The sequence below is a fragment of the Eutrigla gurnardus genome, assembly GCF_963514095.1.
Source record: "Eutrigla gurnardus genome assembly, chromosome: 3".
NCBI lineage: Eukaryota > Metazoa > Chordata > Actinopteri > Perciformes > Triglidae > Eutrigla > Eutrigla gurnardus.
In genome coordinates this window covers 29233791-29256788 of record NC_139917.1, presented here as the reverse complement: position 1 = coordinate 29256788, position 22998 = coordinate 29233791, and the positions used below count along the sequence as shown (strand labels likewise).

At 42.4% G+C, this 22998-nt stretch overlaps 1 protein-coding gene across 1 annotated transcript; it reads right to left on the bottom strand.

Moving 5' to 3' along the window:
- Positions 1–132: 132 nt before the first annotated feature.
- On the bottom strand, positions 133–22567 carry gtf3c1 (general transcription factor IIIC subunit 1). The gene is made up of 40 exons (XM_084002255.1): positions 22099–22567; positions 20673–20879; positions 20407–20583; positions 20155–20298; positions 19630–19729; positions 19278–19401; positions 18925–19098; positions 18166–18281; positions 17270–17322; positions 16852–17174; positions 16692–16760; positions 16203–16327; positions 15992–16116; positions 15247–15400; positions 14159–14262; positions 13991–14076; positions 12909–13223; positions 12621–12766; positions 11429–11526; positions 11244–11340; positions 10857–11040; positions 10683–10776; positions 10190–10322; positions 10013–10100; positions 9784–9845; positions 9197–9305; positions 8967–9109; positions 8046–8188; positions 7892–7976; positions 7426–7541; positions 7285–7344; positions 7122–7215; positions 6303–6475; positions 5184–5720; positions 4535–4674; positions 3720–3824; positions 3345–3640; positions 2054–2592; positions 1781–1967; positions 133–553 (listed from the first exon to the last, which is right to left on the bottom strand). Exons 1-40 carry the CDS (start codon positions 22317–22319, stop codon positions 338–340), a joined length of 6462 nt encoding a protein of 2153 aa, XP_083858381.1. The 5' UTR covers positions 22320–22567; the 3' UTR covers positions 133–337.
- Positions 22568–22998: the final 431 nt, after the last annotated feature.

The window sequence follows — 22998 nt, the reverse complement described above, 5'->3', positions numbered from 1 at the left end:
GTTTTTAGGCTTCAAGGATACAAAGTGAATGTAAATAGAAATGTTTGTATCTAAGAAAACTGCACATGGTGCCTTTAACATAACTCATAAGACAAGACCTACAGAGTTTTTTCACCAAAAAACCGTCAAGAATGTAATGTAATGCAATTTTTTATTAATAATAACAAATACAAAAAAAACACATGAAGAAAATAATGTGCAAAGAAATCCGAGTTCTGTAAAACCAGAAGTGAAATCCATCAAAGAACCTGATGATACGACACATTTTTGTAAGATAACAATATTTTCAGTTGATCGCAGCGTCATTATGTACCGAATGTGATACGGGATACGATTCTCAGGGCAGGCAATAGTTCCAGTGGCGTTCGTTGGGTAACATCTGACTGAGCCGCAGGCAGCAGCTGATGGTGGGCTCGTAGAATACCAGGTCCGGCTGCTCGGTCTTCACTTTGGCCTCGGTGGGGCTGGTCCGGGGGTCCGAGCGGGCGAACAGTGAGGGTTTAGGGGTTCTAACCAGCGTTTTCTTCGTCAAACAGCCCATGTCGATGAGAGCCTGTAGACGGGGAGGGGAACCAATCAGCCATGAGCATGGAAATCCAGCATAATTACTAGGGGTGAGTAACCTCCCGATACGATACGTATCACGATACTTTGGTCACGATATGATACGTTTCACGATACTTTGGTCACGATATGATACGTTTCACGATACTTTGGTCACGATGCGATACGTTTCACGATACTTTGGTCATGATGCGATACGTATCACGATACTTTGGTCACGATGCGATACGTATCACGATTTCACGATATTGCGATATAAATAAAGATGAAAACTACCTCTATATGTACATCAGATGATATTGATCAGAGGACAAATTGAGTCAAAACTATTTCATTCAAAACAGCCTCTCCATTTTATTAATTCCCAGGAAATTCACTGGAATAAATATTGAAAATAAAATGAAAAAGGATAAAGTACTGCATTCATAACCCTTATAAACATGAATCTTTTTTTTGAAAACGATATTGTATTGGGCGGCAAAGTATCATGATATATTGCCGTATCAGTATTTATACCCACCCCTGATAATTACACAAAGTGATGTATGCATGAAATGTTCAAATATTGAATTTTAATATTGCATTGTCCTCCTAATAAAATAATAAAAAGACTTTTAGGAGCCATATTTAGTAAATACGGATTAAACAAATCACTTATAAATACATTTTAAAAAAAGTCCTAATCATTACTTGAGCCTAACATTTTATTACCGATCGAAAAAAATAAATAAAATAAAATAAAACAAATGTAGCGGTTCATTTTCATTATGGGGATAATTGTGAATATATCGTCATGAGTGACTCAAAAAAGCTCTCTAGTTTACTGTTGTGTAAAATATACAGGAAACATGAAATAAAACATTTCAAAAACAAAAACAATATATATAAATATATATATTTATATATATATATAAATATATATATATATATATATATATATATTCTTTTTTAAATTAAATGATCATTCCTAAAACAATTATTTAGGCAGGGATCCCTTATAATTTACCTTTTATAAAATGGTTTTTCACTAAAATGGATGTGACTCCAGTATGTTTTAGTGCAATTTTTTAAGAGTTTTGAGCATATTTTGATAATTATCGGGATAATATCGTGAATGGCAAATATTTTGGTCGGGATAATCGTGACATGACATTTTCATATCGTCCCATGCCTCCTTGAGTTTCCCAGAAACGTATCATATGACATGAAACGTTACCTGCACCAGGTCCAGCACGGCCAGCGGCTGCAACACATCCTTGTAATGCTCCACCAGCGCCTGCTGCGTGAGTCCGGGTCGGAACATGACGTGGTAGAGGATGGCCTCCAGCATGCCCTTGCACACCTGCCGGTTCAGATTGCCGTCGACCATTCGCCACGGCCGGCTGATGAAACTCACTTTTTCACTGCGTGGATGAGAGTCGGGAGGAAGACATGAAATGGAAATGCATAATTCACTGCAGTGAGATATTCAGCCGCGGTGTGCACTTACTTGTTATCACCACTGGGGGGTCTTGTTGGTGGCCAGCATGCTTCCTCCTCCACGCTGTCCGGTCTGACTCTACGAGGTCGTTTTTCCCGCCTCCCCTGAGTTTGCTCCATCTGTCCCGCCTCCTGCTGGCTTTCCTCTTTCGGCTGCGTCGGCTTTCCTCCCTCGTCTTCCAACTCCAGCGATGTGTCTCCACTTCCCTCGTCGGCCCTCTCTTCCTGCTTTTCCACCCGTTCTTCTTCCTCATCCGGTTTCTCTCTGGCTGCATCACTGGACACTCCTCCTACGCCTCCTTGTTTGTCCACAGATGGGTTTTTTGCCGCCGGTTCCTCGGCCTCCTGCTGAGCCCCCCGCCTGGTTCTCTTGCGCATGAAGGGGATGTTGTGGTCGTCCTCCAAAAAGGGGAGTCTGGCCGACGTGAGGCATGACTGGGACCACTGCTTGGAGTTCACGGTGAGCAGCCACGGGTCGGCGTGTTGCATGAGCACCCAACGGACGCCGAGACCCCCGACCTTTACCACCTGGCCTTCCTCCTGGAGCTCCTGGAGCAAAACAAGGGGGAAATTAAAGATCAGGCAGAAAGGCAAGGCAATTTTATTTGTATAGCACCTTTCAACAACAGGGCAATTCAAAGTGCTTTAAATAAAACATTAAAAGCATTGGAGAAAAAATGACCATTAAAAAATAAATAAATAAATAAAAATAAATAAACAAACAAACAAATAATTAAAAAAGTAAAATAAAATAATACAAAAACAGAGAGGTGCAGACGGTTTGCATAATTCTACGAGATTATCATCTGAAACTAACTAACTAAGCATGCCAAAGCTGCCTGGAAGGATTAGGTAAAGAGTTAAGAGGTTGGTGTCTTTATTTTAGCCCTTCCGAAACCAAATAGATGAGGAAAGGTGAGAGGAGTGGATTAAACAGGGGGTTTATAAAGCTGCTAACATTAGCATGTCCTGCTAACTACCAGTAAACACGTGGCTTCCTTCGATACAGTTGATGTCTCGTTACACAACTAGATTGCACCACAATCCGAGCGCCATAACGTTCCAACAAGAGGAAACTCTACTACGTCCGATATCTCCATCAATCTGCAACTCACACCAAAACAATCTAGATGAATAATTAGCACGACAAGGAAGAAGAAAAATCGCTCCTTTAAACTAAATTAGCCTTCACTTAGTTCTTTAGCCTTCTCTCTGTGTGGCAGGGAGGGCAGTAACTGTGGTTTGTTTAACATTAATGCACTAAAATGATATATTTCGATAATAATATTCCATGTGCTCACCGTCATGTACTGCTGCAGGCTGCGGGTGCGTCCACACCGCGGCTCCTCCAGGTGCTCGTGAGTCTGATAGAAGTCGTTTTGATCCAAGCCGTTCTCCCCCGCTTCATCCAAGCTCCTCCTCAGCTCAGCACAGGCTTCCACGTCCTGAGGAGTGTATCCTCTCTGGGTCAAACGGCCGTCACACTCCTTAGCACTGTTTGGAGGGGAGGAAGAGGAGGAGGAGGAACGGATGGAGTGGGTGAGGACGGCGGGCAGCAGGGACGGACCACATTTAGTCAAGTCCAACGGGGGAGAATCTAAAAAAAAAAAAAGGATCACATTATTTCCTGCAAGTGAAGCTGCGTTTGGAAACGTCGTGCATGTGTTGCTACTTACTCCCCAAACTGAACACGTGGTGAGCCGGCGTGTTGCGCATCTGCAACCTCATAATACACGACTCCACCACGATGTTATCGCTGGTGTTGAGGTTACGGATTTTGACTGAAAGAAACAAACACAACCTTAACTTTACAAACTTGCGTATGGCTGCTTGTTCTATCTCTAAACCATTTATACCAGATGCTGCGTAGCGCAACATTGTTGATTCCTCGTCATTTCCATGATGCATGCAGCATATAATTGGTGTAAAATGATGATGAAAATGATGTAAAATCTCAAATTTGACGTGAACAAGGCAGATAAGGGAAGTTTACATTATCCACATAGTCTTAATGTAGGATATATTGTTTATGAACTTCTTTAGCTGTAAATAAGTGTTCTGGATTGCCAATAATACCCTATTGTAAACAGTTTTTGCAAACATTTTTACTCTGCGTCGAGTCGTTCATGCGAAATATTTCCGTTAAAAATCCATGTGTCATGAAAATGACGACAAATCAACAATGCTGTGCTTTGCAGCAACCGGTATAAATGGGTTAAATTTGATTAAATAATAAAATAATCGAATAATAAAACAGATAAACAGAAAAATCATGTAGAACAAACAGGACTCATTTTAGGACTAACAGCATTTCATTGTTTAAAAAGAGAGTTTTTCTTTCTAATAGCTTGTTAGAATTAAGTGTATGAGACACTTTGTGCAAATCATTTTACAGAAACACTTGGAATATCTCGTTTAATCACTGTTTTATATGTTTAAGCGTTTCATTAGCTATGGTCCTTGTGAGGAAACTACTAAATAAAAACTCTACCTATGCCGGGGAAGCAGTAGCCGCGCATCATGAGGTAGTTGGTGTGAGACGCTTGATGTGCCTTCACTTGGAGTTTTTTTCTGCCCTCACACTCCTCACCGTCGTCATCATCATCGTCGTCTTCCTCCAGAGCTGCCATGCTGAAAAGATAAATTATAAATTATTAGATTTACTATGAAAATGTAGAATATGCAGCTATTAGACCAATACAAACATAATCCCTATCAATCATCCCTCATGTTTGTATCTACAGAGACTGAATTGTGTCTTTTCTTCTTACGTTGCCACACAAAATACATTGTATTTAATGAAGCCTTTCACGGCCCTCGAGGTCACCTTTACATGACATAATATCAGCAATAAAGCATCAATGAAACCAACAATAAAAGATACAATAAAAAACAGCAATGAAGTATATAAAATAAGATAAAATAAGAGGGTTTTTTGGGTTGATGGCTGCTAGTGTGAGTAGACCTGCTGCCTCACTATAATTTCTCAATTTAGTGAGATTTCCTCAGACTTCATATTCATATTATGTAAGTGAGCCCGGCTGCCGTTTGCTTCAGATCATTCAGATAGACAGTCTTGCTAAATCTGATGTGATGAAACGTAAGTATACAGTAACGGTTGCACACGGATGACCCCTCACCTCTTGACGACGTCGTTGTCCACCAGGTTGCTGTCCACCACCACCATCTGTTTGGGGATGGAGATGAACACACTCAGCAGTCCCAGAGACATGAGGCTGAGGGAGACCACGCAGGCTGCACCCGGAGACTCCATCGAGAAAGGCAGCATGGCCGCCACGTCTGGAGACCCGTCTGGAGCGTGACCCGGCTCTTCTTTGGCCGGCCGATCCTCCGCCTGCTCGCCGCCGGGCAGCTCTCCGCTAGAACGAGCCGCTAGGGGACCTTCCGGGTTCTTCTGTTCCACCTCGGTGCTCTCGCTGCCGTCTCCCTTCTCCGGTTCAGCCACTGCTCTTCCTCCACCTTCCTTTCGTTGTCTTCTTTTCCTCTCCCACGCCGGCCTCCTCTCCGTCACCTCCTCGCCGTTGGCCGACCTGTGCTCGGTTTCGTGGTAGAAGGCGGTGACGGCTCGGTCGTCTCCGGTCGCGTTGTTCATGAGGGTCCGCAGGAAGCGGAAGGAATCGGTGCACAGCGAGTGAGGAAAACGCCACGAAAAGCACCTGTCGGGAGGAAGAAGCACTGTCAGAAGATCTGCAGTCAGACATCAAGACAGCGTGACGATGATTCAATATATATTATATGTTTTTAAGACTTTTCACCAACTGTAATATAAGTGAAAATTCAGTTATGTGATTTTTTTTTATGCCGCAAAACAAAACATTATCATGAAGAGTCTGTCAGGTATGGAAAAAATAAATAAATGCAAAAATAAATACATATAAAAAAGAGATAAAAATAGCAAAGTAGTAAAATAGAGAATCAACTTTTTTTTTAGGCTAATTAATTGTCCAATAATATTTTGTACACGTTATCCTGTGGAAGGAGAAGGGGAGCTCGCATTAGAAACAGCTGTGTGAACACACTTTAGATGTGTTTATAGCAGTGAAGGCATCTTAAATGATGAAAGATGATACCGCACAGTTCAAGACGCTGACATTTAAACAAAACATATACTAATTATCAATAATTGATGCACAGAAAATGATCAATCAGTCCCTGTAAATGAACGGTAGCTGTAATCTACAGTAAGTCTTGAGAGATGATGATACAAGTATACGAATAGAAGTATTAAGCTTGTGTACCTGTAGTAGGACTGAGACAGCTGGTAGGACATGGGCAGGATGGGCAGCGCCCGGTTCTTCTTCGGCCCAAACGGCTGATTGATGCGGCGGCGGTTGACCAGACCCCTCTTCCTGCATTGGATGAACACCTGGCACAGCAGCTCCTGGTCGTACCGGCTGTACATCTGGAAGGTCTGAGGAAAACAAGACGCATGGTTTCACCACTGTCAGTAGGGATTAGTGGCGGGAATCACAGAGTAACTCACTATACAATAATATCACGATATGTTTTCCCACGATGGTATCACGATTCTGCGATACACGATATATTGTTAGAAATCGTCTATGATACGCATCACAATATCAGAGTATCTGAAGGAGAAAAAATACCAGTGAAAAGGCAAAAGCAGGATATAATGTGTTTATTCACTGCATTGTGGTGTCAGAGTCTTATCTTAGTTGCTCTTTAACACACTGACTGAGCAATGTATGTGTGACATCGTTCCAATATAGACATAAACTGGCAAAAGAGGAGTCATGAAGCAGTGACTCTGACGAGGCTTAATGCATGGAATCAGTAAATAACTCCACATATTTGAATAAAAATCCCCCAAAAATAAAAAAAGCAATTCGATTTATTTTTTTGGTGCCAGTGTATCGATAACGTATCGCAGCAGAGGGTATCACGATATATCGATATATCATCCCACCACTAGTAGGGATCGCCTCGTGACCCTGAAGCAGTAGTAAAGATGGGAATATTTGCTGAATTTGACAACAAATGTACTGAAATAGCATCGCTTCAATCAACAAGAGGGAGCGAATTAAAAATGGCTGTACCTGAAAGGATCTGGACGACTTCATCTGACAGTTGGTCATGGCCAGAGTGCCCTGGATCAAGTTATGCAACACTATGGTATGAATGTCATCCGAGCTGCAAAACAAACAATGAATCAGAACCATTCAAAGGTATTCAGACAAGACAATCTGATTGAATGCTCACCAGGTGAGAGTGTCTTTCCATGAAACTCGCTTTGCGTTCTCGATTGCTGAAACCTTGAAGCTGTAACACACGGACACAGCCGTTCCATTAGAAAACCCCCGTTCCACCAGCAGCGCCGGTTTAAAGGCGGCACGTTCTTACCGTGAGAAGAGCTGGCGCTTCGTATCCGGAATGATCATGTCATAGTTGCTTAAAAGAACGGAGCTGAACTTCTGTCTGAGCAGCCTGGTGTACTCGGAGAACGATTTACCGCAATCCTACAACAACACAGGCAGAAATGTGATTGGGATTAAAGCTACGGTCTACGTTTGGAAAATCAGATTTGAAAAAAGCATCCCGCCCCCCCAAACCAAACCCCTCCTCTCAGTGTTCCACGATTGGACGAGGCGGGATGACGAGGAGCAGGGGAGACGAGGGGATTGGATGGAGGGTACGAGCCAATGGGAGCCTTCTGGAGCAATGGCTCCCATTGGTCAATTTCTATACAGGCCTACAGCTGATAGACTGAATGGATTTTTTTTCATTCCATATCGTAGACCATAGCTTTAAGTTTCAAGACTTCAGAAACAAAAAAAGAGCAATAATAATAATAATAAGAAAAACCCACATCTGGATTGTCTGGATCAGCAGGTTTCTGCGCCTCCAGCAGCCCCATCAGAGGTTTGTCCTGGTACACCTCAGCCAGGCAGATCCTGCAACACCACACCATGAACACAACTGCAGGTTTGTGTGTAATGAATGTGTGCTTTCATCTACATTACCTGTAGTTCAGAAGAGTCTGAGGGTTTTTGAGGATGTATCGTGTGCGGCGGCCGACGGCGACGGACGTTTTATCCATCGATATCTCGAACTCGGCGTGGAGCAGATCTCTGACCACACAGTACGGCACGTACGGCCTTTTCAACTGCAGCACATTAAAGACACGCCGTCACGATTTCATCCAGAGAACAAACCATTACTCATGGCCACATCTAAGACAAGGCAATAATCATTTTTTTCTCTTCATGCTCATAAAAATTATTTTTTTAAATGTTTTCGGGGTACTTTGGGAACGTTCAGATTCAGTTGATAGTTCAGGGGGTTTATCATGATATTGATGTTTATCATTATGTCATTTGATACATTTATATGAAAATATCAGTTATAGATGTTTAAGCTAAATAAACCATTAAAACATTGTATAAGCTGAAAATTGCTTTTGCCACAAAGCTGAAAACAATGGTTTCCCCACACAGATTTTTATTTAATTTATTTCAAATTAATTGAATAATCTTGGGATCCCTCGGGGGTTGGGACAGGATAGGAAGCAGGAAAATAACATTTTTGATACAACATAAGGTTTGTTAAATTTCAAGATTTCACTTGAGGTGTTTTTTTTCATTTTTAAACCTTTTTCCATTTTTAAAATTACAGGATAATTTAACATCTATAAATTATTTAAAAAAATATATATAGTTTATACAGTGTGGATTTATATACACAGTCTCAGTCTGTTATCTGAGACAGCACATGAATAAAGTGGGGAAAATATTCAACTAAAACAACCGACACAAGCCTATGCTAATGCTAAAGGCTAAGGGTAAAGGCTAAGGCTAAGGCTAAAGGCTAAGGGTAAAGGCTAAGGGTAAAGGCTAAGGTAAGGGTTTTTAAAAAGGTTGCATGATGAATGTGCGTGTGCATACCTTGCTGTTGAGCAGCTGTGCGGCCACGCTGCAGAGCATCACCAGAGAGTCTTCCTGTATGGACCAGTAGACTCTCCGGCGGGTCATCATCTTCAGAGCTTGGTGGTCCGTCTCGTCGTGGGCAGGCGTGCGTTTCTTTGGCTCTTTAAGGCAAATGACGAACACACACAATAAATATAATTCCGTCTCGTGCATCGGTCACACGCATGAATTTACCGCTCATGTCGTACCTTTCTTCTTCTTGCGCGGAGCCTTGACGACCTCCTTCTTGGTCCTCTTCCTCTTCTGCTTCTTTCCTCCGACCACTTGCTGGTTTCTGGAAGCCGGCTCAACGTCCACCTGGTTACAAACACAACACCTGAATTTAAACCAGGTTTGAGAATCATACGAGTGTCGACTCTATCTGAGATGGAGGGTGGAAGCGCCTTCTTATATAACTCGGGGTAATCCGGTGTTCAGCATCGATCACGACGGGAAAATGAAAATTAAAGAATCGTGTCTTTTGGTTTTACAGCGGTCTGGGGTGGAAACATTTTGAAAACGATATCTTCAGTGGAGAAAGCTTCATCTGCGATAGTTTAATATCAGACACATTAGCAAGCGGGATGCTCTTTAATATATAATATAATATATATATAATATAATATATAACACATACACTCACTGCCAGTTTATTAGGCACACTCAGTTAAACCCAATGCAGTCTAATACAGGTGTTTCCATTATTTTGTCCATGTTGTGTTATAGTTCAAACGAGCAATTAGGTGTGTGTAAAAGGTAATGAAGCGATAATAAAAGAAAAAGCCTGAAGTCATACCTCCACAGTTTCTGTTACCAGCGGTCGCTTGGCAGTCACGTAATGAGGCGTCGTCGTTCCTCCTGTTACACACAGACGTATGAAAGAGTTTATCAAGGGAATCAGAGAGGGTCATGTTGAAACACAGCTGAGACCTGAGCCCGGGTCTGGTCTTAGACCTGAGCCCGGGTCTGGTCTTAGACCTGAGCCCGGGTCTGGTCTGGTCTAAACGCCGGATGCTGCTACTCACCAGCTTTAAGTGCAATCCTGAGGGCATTTTTACTCAGCAGGCTCTTCAGTCGGACTTTATTCTCCGCCACCTCTGAACCAGATGGGATCTAAGAACACATGAAAATAAAAACTCAAACCCAACAGATACACGTGCAGAAACATTAGAGCACACACACACAAACATGCTGTTCCCCACCGTTTTCACAGAGAGAAGGTGATTGGTCCACAGCCAGTTACGTTTGAGATGACCAAAGAATTCAGAGTCCAGACCTCCGGCTCCTTTCCCGTCTCCTGGTATCACACCGTCGTCACGCACTTCACGGCAGCCCCTGTGTGTGTGAGTGTGTGTGTGTGTGTGTGTGTGTGTGTGTGTGTGTGTGTGTGTGTGAGTGTGTGTGTGTGTGCAGATACACATCAGTGGTACACACTGGCAATCGACTGCATTTGTACTGTTTTAAATATCAGCTCATTTAGTTTATTATCTTATAAAAGAAGAAGAAACTCATTCTTTAACTTATAGTGTCGTTATTCATGAACAGCTACAATATAGACATCATTTTTTTCTTTTTGCTTTATGTGGAATTGTTTTGTTGTAACATTACTCTTTTCTTTGGGTTTCATTTATTTATTTTTTAAACCATTCATGACGTTTATTATATATGTTGGTCTTCCAGAGAAACCAAACTTACTTGAGCAGGTACGCCATTCCCACAAACACGCTGCGATCGAGCACAAAGGAAGGAGCCGTTTCTTCATCTGTGTTCCTCTTATTGCGGATTACCCCTAAAAACAAACAGAGAGTGAGTAATTATACTTCCCATGCGGTTGACGGTGGTGAGTTGTGTTTCTGTGTGTTGTTGTACCCAGTGGTGTATTGAGGCAGACACACATCAGGTCGAACCAGTAGTTTTCCACATCATCGGGGGTGCTGAACGTGTACTGCCGCCTTTCGAAAGGCTTGTCAGGTGACTCAGTGGCCAGCCAATAGTGAGGCTCCGCGCTGGTGGTGTCCACGATGCCGGCGTGGCGCCTCAGGTACAAAAACACCTGGATCGGTGCAGCAATGGAGACGAAATGCTGTATTTAACAATAGTTCACTGCAGATACTGATGCTGTGCTTTGTGGTGAAGGGCCGACTCATACGGGCGTAAAAACTCTGTTTATCGTTTTTGTTATCGTTTACATTTATCCTGTTCTGCATTCATACATTTTTGTAGTTTTTGTACCACTGACAGACGTAGTTCCTGTACCTGGTCTTTCTCCTTGAACTTCTCCATGGGACCAAACTGCAACAAACCCATGTAGACCAACTTCTGCAGGTTCTCGTGGAATGCGAAGATGTATTTCCTGCCAAAGAGAACCCATAGAGACTCAACTTAGGATGAACGGTCGTGACGTGTTCCAGAGAGACAAAGGAAAATAAATAAAGAGTCACCGTTTATAAAGCAGCTGTCTTTTCATTCTGGCCGGCAGCGCTCGGACAAGATGGTGCTGCTTCACGGGGTCGTTGAGGTAATCCTCCAGCCCGTCCACCTGAGGAGACGGTGGACTTCATGTATGTTTTATAGGAAAAACCCTCATGTTTGAGAAGCACAACCAGAATATATTTGCCTTTTTTGTTTGATAAATACAGGGAAGCGATTATTAGAATATATGATTCATTTTTTGTTTTGTTGTTCCAGCACGAAGTGATGTTAAAGGGACTTAGGGCAGGATTTGTGAAAAAATAAACATTCACTTTAAGTCTTTTAATGCTAATGGGTGATGAAGCGTTCAAAACCAAAAAGAATGAGACCACACACATATCTCCCCATTGCCTTGAACAGGCTGTGTGCTGCATGATGTACTGCAATTCGTGGTCCGAATTTCCCGCGCAGTCCGGCGGACGTGACGTCAAATGACGCTGAATGCGCGTACTCGACGGCTTGGAGACCAGAAGAAGACAAGCGCGGTGGACTCAAGTACTGTATGTGTAGTAATGGACTCTGCTTCGGCCGGAAAACGACCCACCACCACACAAAGTCCACTAAAAAGTAATACCAAGAAGAAAACGAAGGTTTTATCAGCGGCAATTCGTCATCCTAAAGTTACACTAAAATAAACACTTGTTTACTTACTTCGTGGCTTGACATGATGCGGTTCGCAGATGTATGCTACCAACGTAGTTCCGCGGAGGCATGTGCGGAGGGCTTGTAGTAAACAGTCACGTGAACAGCGAGTAAATAAATAACCGTGTCACAGCATCAGCTGCACTGAAGAGTTCGTGCGCGCTACCGCGCCGGCTTGGCAGATGGCTGCAGTTACCCTAACGGCCGTCGTGTCACTGTTGAGTCTTATTTCTTGATCCTGCCCTAAGTCCCTTTAATATTTCTTTTTTATGCATTTTGTATATTTTTTTAATGGTGAGTTTGATATTCAGCCCCAGATGTGTTTATTAATTACTTTGATCAGCTGATTAATTGCCTTTTTTCCTGCTGTTATTATATTGTTTAACTGCATTTATTAAAATATCAGCTGCTGAAGCTAGACGTCTTATGTACATCAAATTTTCCCAATTATTTGTGGCTATGTTGTTGTATCAAAATAAAATAAGATCCTTTTTAAGAAAACAAAGCCCACGCTCTCACCTCATAATTGATCTGTATGACCTGAATGAAGATGGAGAGAGGAAGGCAGAGCAGCAGGTCGCCGACCATCGCCCAGCCGTCTCCAAACTCCTTGTGAACGCGGACGGGAGGAATGAATCTCTTCCATGCCTCTCCCTCAGCATACACTATCAGAGACACGGGGAATAAACCACATCATCAAAACAACGATTATACCGGTTTACACAGAAATAAGGTATGAGGAAAAAACTAAAAAAAATAGGTGGAAATGTTTCAATCCAGGATCATTTTAACGTGGAACTCCCTCACCTTTCAAATGGGACGCGGAGTGACCAGGTGTTGTTTTATCCTTCTGCACCTCCTCCTCTTCATCGCCCGATAGCGACACATCCAGGTTAGACGGAGAAGAGTCTGCCGTTTGTTGGTCCGGCTGCGTCCGTCCGTTGGCGGAGTCTTTCGGATGTTTGGCGTTCTGCACCGCTGGCGTTGGAGCGGAGGTGGAGGCGGAGTCCGTGAGGTCGTTTCTGTTAGGGTGGCCGTATATCAGGTACCAGAGGAAGTTATGAACAAGACGCAGGCGATGCATCTTAGGCTGGAAGCCGAAGGTCTTCCCCAGACCCCGAACTACAAATACAGAGACAGGAAGGGACGAAACAATGAGTAGTGGACAAAGAAATGTGATTTTAAGCCATAATTTATATCATTTTAAAACATGAGCTGTGTGTTTGAATGTATTGCAATTGACTGGTTTATGAATCTGCTATTATTGCAAATATGTTTTTATTCTCCTTGTCTTTCTGTAATGCATTTTCATTTTGCCTTTATTTTCTTTTAATTCTTCTATTTTTTTCCACTTTATTGTATGACATGTTATGATGTGAAGCACTTTGAGCCTGCCTTGTGTATGAAAGGTGCTATACAAATAAAGTCGCCTTGCCTCTATTGTGAAATAGATATGCAACAATTAATAAAATGACTTTTTTTTCAACAACTAAAACACAGCTACCAATCTTTGATCAATGTCGTTCATAACCGCATTTTAAACGTTATTAACTATCTGTACGCTACAGAACAACAAAAGCAAAGATCGTGAATTCTGATAAATTATTGTGTGAAATAAAGGCCTTTTTTTTATCCATTCATTTCACTGATAAAAACTGTCATCCTTAACCCTTTATCTAAATGAATTATTCCCATTTCCTTCGAATCACAGGCCTCAAAAGGTTGAAGTGGTCCCTAAAATGATGAAATTCCAGTCAAAAAGACACTCAAGTCGAGCATCAAAGTGGGTGAAGTACAGGCTCACAAAGGGTTCTCAGAAGTCCCCCTGTTTTCCCATGGGCCCTGAATGCAACATGTTGCTGCTCTTCCAATAAGCAGTGAAACAGAACCTGTCGTGGGCTTGAAGTCGTCGCCTTTGGTCCACATCTCTTTTTCTCGGGCTTCGGCGGTCTTCATCTCCGCAGCGTGCTGCAGGCTGAGGGGACAGGAAGCATGTCAAGTTAGAAACCCCATCCCTCCGACGCCGGCGGATCTGGGAGGACTCGGCCGCTGCTCACCGGACTGCCGAGTACGAGCTGGAGATCTTGAAGCGAACCTGCTCGATGACTCGGCTCACGATCTCGTCGTTGGGCTGGATGGACGGATGAACGACCATCTCCAGCTGCAGAGAGAGAAGCGTCAGGCAGACAAAGGGTGATCAACAAATTATTTACATATCTTTATATACGACTGTGCTATGATTTAGTGACGTTTGTGGACGTTTAGCATCACTGAATCACACACCGATTAAAAAGGTAGTATAATATATTCTTTACAATACATTCAATTCTAAATTACTAAGGTGAATCATTTTAATCTCGTTATCTGGAAAAGTAGCAGTTTATAAAGGTGGTTTTGTGTGATGTATTTTAGGAAATACAATCTAGTTTCAGACACAGAACTGAACTGAAAGTGAAACTTTCAGTTCAGCTAGAAATACATTGTACACTTAAATGGATTGATTATTTATTCAGGTTTTTCAAGGTGAGCCTTTCTTTAAGGTGGATAAAACAGATGCATCGCTTTTTACTGGAGGTAATACGCTGAATATGTCTAAGTACCTCATATAACCTCGTTTAAAAACACCCAAACTATCCCTTTAGATTTCATAAATCACATTTCACAAAGGTGACCTTGATTTGATAATAAAACAAAAGTGATTTTTTTCCCCATTTAATGTGGTTTTATCTTTACAACTAGCAAGATGAACCATATACGTATAAAACATACTGTTAAAGATGTATATATATATTTATTTCTGATATATTTCTCAATAAAAAGAGGACCAACTTAACCTGTTTGAAACCTGATGTTTCTATGAAATCCTTATATCACACAGATAAAAGATCTGTAACATAATCTGAATAAGCAACAGTCTATGCTTTATGCCAACACTCAATGTTAAACTGTTCATTCAACTGCTTTAAAAAAATTAATCTGTCACGGATTGTAACATCAAGTTAAGCAACAGTTAACAGTCGCCATGCGATGACGTAATAGTCCTTTATTATGCGTTGTTTTATTAAGACAGTGGATGCAATTAAAGAGCAAACAGTGTCCAAACAAGTTCAGGCATGGTCACATGACTAACCATCAATGCGTTTACCTTCTTGGTGATGCCGTCCTGGATGACGGTGGTCTTGTAAACCTTCAGCAAGCCTTCTCGAGACAGACTGTCCACGAGACGTAGAATGGTCTTCCTGCAGCACTTGGAGCTGAGCCCGCCCTGCTTCTCTTCATCATTTATGATCTTCTGCAGCCTGGAGGAAGACGGCACGTTGACATGTCTCCTCCCTCTCTTACGGTGCGAGAAAATACTTTGACGTTAAAGGGATAATCCGCATGTTTTGAAGCGGGGCTTGTATGAGGTAGTTCATCCATAGTGTGTGTATGGAGTAGATGGCCACGCCTCCCAGTTTGGAGAAAGAGAAAGCAGGAGCAGCGCAGGAGCAAAGTGATGTCCTGCTAAAAAAATGATTTAAAAAAATCCTTGAAGGTCATGAAAGTTGCTGTTCTACCCGTTCTGCCTTCATAAGTTGGATTGTTCGTTTTATTGTGCATACTTTTAAACGCTTACATATGGAGGCTGTGACTACCAACTGTAAAATTACAGTTTTCCTTAAAGGAGTCTGGTGGCTTTGAAGAGAGCATAGATAGACAAGAGCTGTCTGACATCAAGGTAAAGCAGTGATAATACACTGAATCTAGTGATATTGATTACAGCCTTTCCTTTAGCTGGTGCTCCCGTCTCCGACTACCATGGACTGGAGGTAATACACTACAGATAAGTACCTCGTACAAACCCACGTCAAGAGATCCCGCTGTACTAATAACATGCAAGACAAACTGACGGGAAAAGCCCCTCGATGATTCGGAGGTTGCGGACCGCCTCGATGATCAGGTTCCTCCTCCTCAGCAGGCGGTACGTCTCGTGAGACCTCGCCACGGACCATCTGGATTTCTTTCGAGGCGGGGCCTGAAGGAGGCGGATTAAAAACGGTTACTTCCATTAAACGCGCGACTCAAACAGCTGAGAGGAAGCAAAACAACGGAGAGCCTGACCTGCAGCTTGTAAACATCTTCTACCAGCACGACGTCGTTCTCCACCGGGTTACTGGCCGCCTCGCTCGGAGGCAAAGCGCCGGCGGGACTCGAGCTGGATTCCTCCTCCTCATCTGGAGCTGGTTCTGATAAACAAGATACATCTGGATTAAATGTGATTCAGCAGAACAAAGTGGGCGTGAAGGGAGATTGAATATTGCATTTCTAACCATCAGATGCACCGTATCTGCTGGATGGGTGAATAGTTATATAATAATATAGGAGGAAACCGGAGCGCCTTTTTATTTTGAGATTTTGTTAGAGTGAGGGGTCTTGGGAAGAATGTTAACATTATTTAAAAGACTATGTTTTTCCATTTTCCATAAAAGAAAAGCTACAAAAATGTTTGTGTACGCTGTCAATTCTAGTTCTTAGAAAGAAGGAAACTCATCATTTCCCCCGACTTGTTGCTGGAGCGTAGATGACGTGAAGGGGATTTCTGGATATTACCTGCTTCGTCAGCGGCCGCCGAGTCGGGTGTCTCACTGGTCGTGGATTTGCTGCTGGTTTGAGTTTCACCTGAGTGACGACACACATTAGAGAAAGTTGCCTTTTGTGGTTGTTTTTTTAAGGATTAACTCTTGTGAGATACGGTTTAACGAGCGCTCACAGTCGAGTGGTTCGAGTAGCACGATGGGGATGGCGTCTAGTTTCTGATTGGGTTTCACGCTGCTTTTCTCTTTTGCCTTCTTTCTTTTTGCTGCCGACTTCCTCCCTGTTTCGGCTGCCGTCTCCCCTCCTCCGTCGCCACTCGTCTGCCCGGCCTCCTCTGCATCCCCGCCTCCCGCTCCGCCTGCTTTCTGCGTCTTCTTCGCAGCCTGAGTGTTGCTTTTCGACTTCGGGGTCGACGGCGTTTTAGCAGAAGAGTAAAGGAGCTTCTTGCGTTCCTGCTCCTTGGCAACCAGTTGGAGTTGATTACTGACACCAACCCACCTGTCGAGAAGAAGAGAGCAGAACGATCCGATTTTGATGTCATGTGGTGACAAAAGTGAAGAATTTGGAACACTTTGGTTTTTTTAGGTACGCACTTATGGCTGATAAATTTCGTAGTCCTCTGCCGCCCCTCGTCCACCATGAATCCCTGCAGGGTGAAAGACGACATCGCATTCAGTTCTATGGTCAATTTTGAGGGATTATAAAAAAAAAATTAAAAAAATTAAAAAAATTAAATGTAGCTTTTTATTTTCATTCATCATTGTTGTAGACCTAAAGAGATTCCTATTGTGAAAATGTGTTGCCTGTACACCGAAAGAAAAAAAGAGTAATGAATGCACATCATAACTTTATCCTGTAATTTTAAAAACTCAACAGCTTGTCTGGATTTTCACTGGTTAGAGAAGCTATCGATTCCTGCAGCGAGAAATTAACAAAAACCTGAAATTATCACGAATGTGAAAATGTACAAAATGTCACGGTGATCCGTCCAATAGCTGTAGAGACTTGAGACGTGTCAGTCTGCACCAAACGGCAGCCTTCTCTAAGAAAACCCTGTTACTGTTGAATGTATTATAAGTATGAGGTCACCACAGAAACAAAGCTACAAAAGCAAACACCATGTTTCCACTCAAACAAATAGAACTACAAGCTTCACGTCCAACACAGAACAAAACCAGCATTGATTGAATCAGATCCGGTGTTCATTGCAGAATTCCCCAGAGGAAGGGTTTTTCTTTGTGGTGGTTGACCTCTGGTGGAGGTCACATGGGCGGGATGCCCAAAAACATCCGACAATTGAGAGTGTGCTGCCAACTCAGTTGCACTCACAAACTAACTTCCCGTTATGTAAGACCAACCTCTCCGACTGCACATTAACTCTTCCACAAGACTTCAGTGGCTCAGACTTTTCAAGCAGTTTTTAGACATAATATTATAATGATATAATAATAATGATGTATTATAACCTTTAACACAGAGCAGGTCTTACCTTTATCACATCATCCCTCTCCAGCCGTCGGCAGATCATTCGGGCTTCCAGCTTACCGACGTTCATGCTCACCCCGATGCTCCGCTGGGGGATTCCCTTCGTACCGGAGGACAACACTGCATCACAACACACAACAACACAACAACACACAACAACACACAACAACACACAACAACACACAACACACAGGCCAGAATTAGGAACAGAGGGATTTGCAACGTAATTATTATTGTACGATAAACAACAATGACAGTTTGTTGTGTCGTCTCTGTCCTCTCGAACACTGCTCCTCGCAAATCAATCCTGTTAGATATTTTCTCAGTATTTTCTTCTTTATTAATAATTTGGCTGCCTGTTTAATAATGTCAAGTAAAAGCACAGAATTACTTCAACGTTTATTACTTTTTGCTCACATGGTGTGTGTAATGCAAAAAGTTCCTCGATGCTAAAAGTGTATCGTTCTGTTTATAAAAGACTTAAGAGACACATTTATTTCACCGCCTGTAAGAAGGTGAAATAAATATGCTTGATATCTCTCGGTCTATTAAGTGTTTTTTAAGCTTACTGGAAACGCTACTCAGTCCATTCTAATCATTCTGGGAGCTTTTTCGGACTCGGACACGTAAAATTTAAATTACATTTTCGCAACAAAGTGCATGTGTGAAAGATGAAGGAGCTACCAGTCCTTCACTGTTCACCCAAGACAGACGTGAGTATCCCAAAACATCTTTTTCCTTCTGTCACCGTTTCATTTTTTACCGATGTGATAGGCCTGCGTCAGGATGTCGGTCTCCATGAGTCGCCCTTCTGAAGGGAGAGCTCGACTCCTCGCTCCGGTGTCATCGTCTTCGTCCTCGTCATCGTCATCCTCCACGACGCCCTTCCTTGTGTACGGCTTTAAAAGTCTCACACAGCGCACCTGCACTTTATTCCCTGGAGAACAACGTGAGATGATGATAAATATTTCCGTCACATTTATGACAAAACTAACTACTAAACCCATGAAAAACCTGCTTTTGGCCGGATTGCACATCGTGTGGAAGTCAATACGTTTGACAGAAACTAAATGAAACGGGATGGGAACAATGGGCAGAGATGTACTGGTGCGTTACCTTTTTTATTGGTGCAGGGCCCGGCGGTGGGATCAAAGTCCTCCAAGGGGAACCGGCAATACTCAACTAACTTGGCAGCTCGCAAGTATTGAAATACTCGCTTAAAAGTACAGTCATCCACATTCTGCAAGAAAACACTCAGTTATTACCACGAACAGAAAGAAAGACACACACACACACACACACACACACACACACACACACACACACACACACACACACACACACACACACACACACACACACACACACACACACACACACACACACACACACACACACACACACACACACACACACACACACACACACACACACACACACACACACACACACACAGAGAGATACTCACAGCAAGTTGATCTTTGAGCGTGAGCAAAGTGGCAAACTGACCAGGTGACTCCTGGAGCAGGTTGGACACGTACTCCATCAGCATGTCATACTTGGTCCTCCTGTGAGAGCAGCGGGGGTTCAGAGGAGGCACAGAGACAAAAGGTGCTCCTACATCTTGATACTACGTTTGTACAAGCACATTGAAGGGATCATCATTAAGGCTTCATCCTCTGGGAACCATGAATCTGGGTACAAAATGTGCAATTCACCAAATAATCGTTGAGATACTTCAGTCTGGAGTAAAGTGTTGGACTGAGGAACCATCACACCAATAAGATGAGTATAAAGTGTAAAGTACGGAGCCAGAGACTTCACTTTACACAGATTAGAGAGACTACAAATGGGGAATAACAGCCTGTAAAAATGACAATTTTATAGGGAAAAACACAAAAGTATGAAAAGACGGAAAATTCTAAGGATCAGAATTGAATCGAATCGCGAGACACCCAAAGATTCCCATCCTTAAGGGACAGTGTGAACAGACCTGTTCACGTGGAAGCGTTTGAGCAGCAGCAGGATGGAGTGTTGTTGTTGTCCTGATTTCATTCGTTCGACGTGAGGCTGCATGGTGATGAGTCCGTATCTGATGAGAGACTTCCTCATGTAGTGCAACTTTCTGGCATCGATCCTGTCGAAACCCACAACGCCGGCTGTTACACGGTGTAAACACACACACACAGCAGGTACGCAGCGCTAAATGAGAGTGTGTGTGTGTGTGTGTGTGAGAGAGCCTAACTTGAAAGAGCATCCGTGCAGATCCCTTTGAAGCTCTCCTTGCCATCGACCTCGGCCCACTCGTTCCAACACACAGAACGAGTCGTCGTTCAGTGTCAAGTCGGGGTCGCTCTCGGTACCGATCAGGGTCCTGAATCGCAGCGACTGAGATGCCACGACGACGAGCTTTCGGCCAAATCTGCAGAGGCACGGGTTAAAAAGAAGGGGGGTGAAATGAGACAAATGTACGGTTTCTCTGGGTGAATACATAAACATATACTATCGAACCTTTCCAAAGCCTCCTGCAAGCTGAGTAACGGGGTGAGGGACTTGGAGCGGACATGCTTGGTGACATCGGTCCTCTCTTTGAAGACGGCACACGAGCCCTGAATCCCATTCTTGTTCTCCAGAATAATATGGACTGGGTAGATCTCTTTCCGTGTTTGAGAGAAACTCGTTGTTTCAATGCCCGTTTCTGGGTCGATGTCTTTAAACCTGAAACCACACACACACGGAATTACAAAATCTACATCAGGGCATCAAAACTCCAAAAGGCAACTGGAATTTACAACATATCCTACAAAGTACTTCATGTCTGAATCAATTAAGAAAAATACTATAAACACAGGATAGCAAACACTTTTTCCGGTTCCCAAACTTTAAATTGAGATTCTGAATAATAGTACTAGAAACAAACAAACCAAAAAAATATGTCTCCCTCCAAGATTTTTTTTTCTAACTTACTTTTTATTTAGTTTTCATCAACAACCATACAGTATATACATTTCTGTACAATTACTTTTCCCTTTTTCAGCTGTATATGGGTATATGTACACATTATGTTCAAATACTTCCAACAAGATTTTCTGAACCTATCTACGGGGATTTGCTCCTGTTCAGCCATTAGTGAGGTTAAGGGATGATAAAGCCGTTTATTAATCTCTTCTAATCTGTTTCCCCCAAATTCCCAACATTATGGAAGAAAAATACTACATTAAATAAAACCCTGCATATTATCTTGACATGGAAAATAATAATAGTAACTTTAATGTATATAACACCATGAAACCCAAGGACGCATTATACAATTCAAACAGACAAACGAAACAAACTGAGACAGGGTTAGGTTGACGGTGGTGAATTGATGGTGTTTGAGGAGTTTAAGAAGTAATTGCTGACGAAGGAGACAAATTATTAGAAACACCTGTTGACCATGTCTCTGTACTTGTTGTTTATGGTTAGTTATATATAGTTTATTGTATAGTTTGCACCATATTTACACACTGTATATATATCTTGTTTTCATATTTATGTCATAGTTGTACAGAGTGTTTTTTTGCTGACCCACTGCTGCTGTGTCAAACTAATTTCCCAGTCTGGGATTAATAAAGTCATTATATTATATTCTATTGTCAAGTATCGCTGTTTATGTTTGTATAATTTTAAGTTTTGTGTCACAATAAACAGTCCAAACTGCAGTCTCCAAAATGAAAAGTAAAGTTGACTCAACACATAAAAACAGGTTTAAACAAACTATCTTTCTTGAGTTGTGACGTATTTGCAGGGCTAGTAGTAGTAGTACACTCCCGTTCATGTTTAGCTGAATTTACTGCCAAGCAAAGAGTTTCTCTGGAAGTAAAGTAATCTCCTCTAAAATGTCGTACACCGTTAATTACTTGATTTTTTTTAATGAAGAGCAGAAGGACGGACTCACCTGTCAAACAGCACCAGGTCGTCTCGCTCCTTCGGGAGTTGGTAGAACTTCAGGTCGGCGTTGCTGCTCAGCGACTTCCATATGAACTCCTGGGTGACGTCGTCGAGCTTGAGGGGGAATTTGGGCTTTCTGTCCTCTAGTCGTATCCACAGAGTCGCCAAAGTGATCCCGTCCAGTCCCTCCAAAGCCGCCTCATCCACTACTACACTTAACGGATCCATTAGCACGGACGCTAACTAACGCTGTCAGTTAGCTAACGCGCTAGCTTAACAGGAAGCTAACTAGCGGCTCGTGCGGTCGTTCTTGGTTCATAAATTCCCCGGATGTTGAATAAAAACAGAATATATCCTACCATGGAAGTTACTTCTGCTCACGTGACGGTGTCAATTAATCTTAAAAGATGGAAGAAAAACTTGTTTACAAAATGCTATCTCTCTCCAACTACGCTCTCCATCTCTGTGCGCGTCTCCGCGTACGTGCTTGCGTCACATTTCAACTTTGACCTCACGTTGACGTGACGTCTTTCCCGAAAGGGTTAAAAACAACAAATCCACAAGGGGGCGATCAAGTACAGTTTCTGAATTGTGACTTTAGATGCATCTAAGGGGGATTATTTTCCAGTTTTGAGATATATCAATCATTATGCTTTCTAAATGTACTTTTTACTACAATTTTTAATGAAGGACATTTACTTGTAATGGAGTATTTCTATAATGTGGTCTGTGTGTCTTAATGTTTCCACTGCTGTCTTAACCTTATAGGTTTGGGCTATATAACCTATAATATTAGTATTAGTAGTATAGTTGTGTACACTCACAGGCAAATTCTATACATATTAGTTTAATTGATGACTGAATTTGGATGTGGGAACGGCTCCAGCCCACCTAAACAACAGTAAAA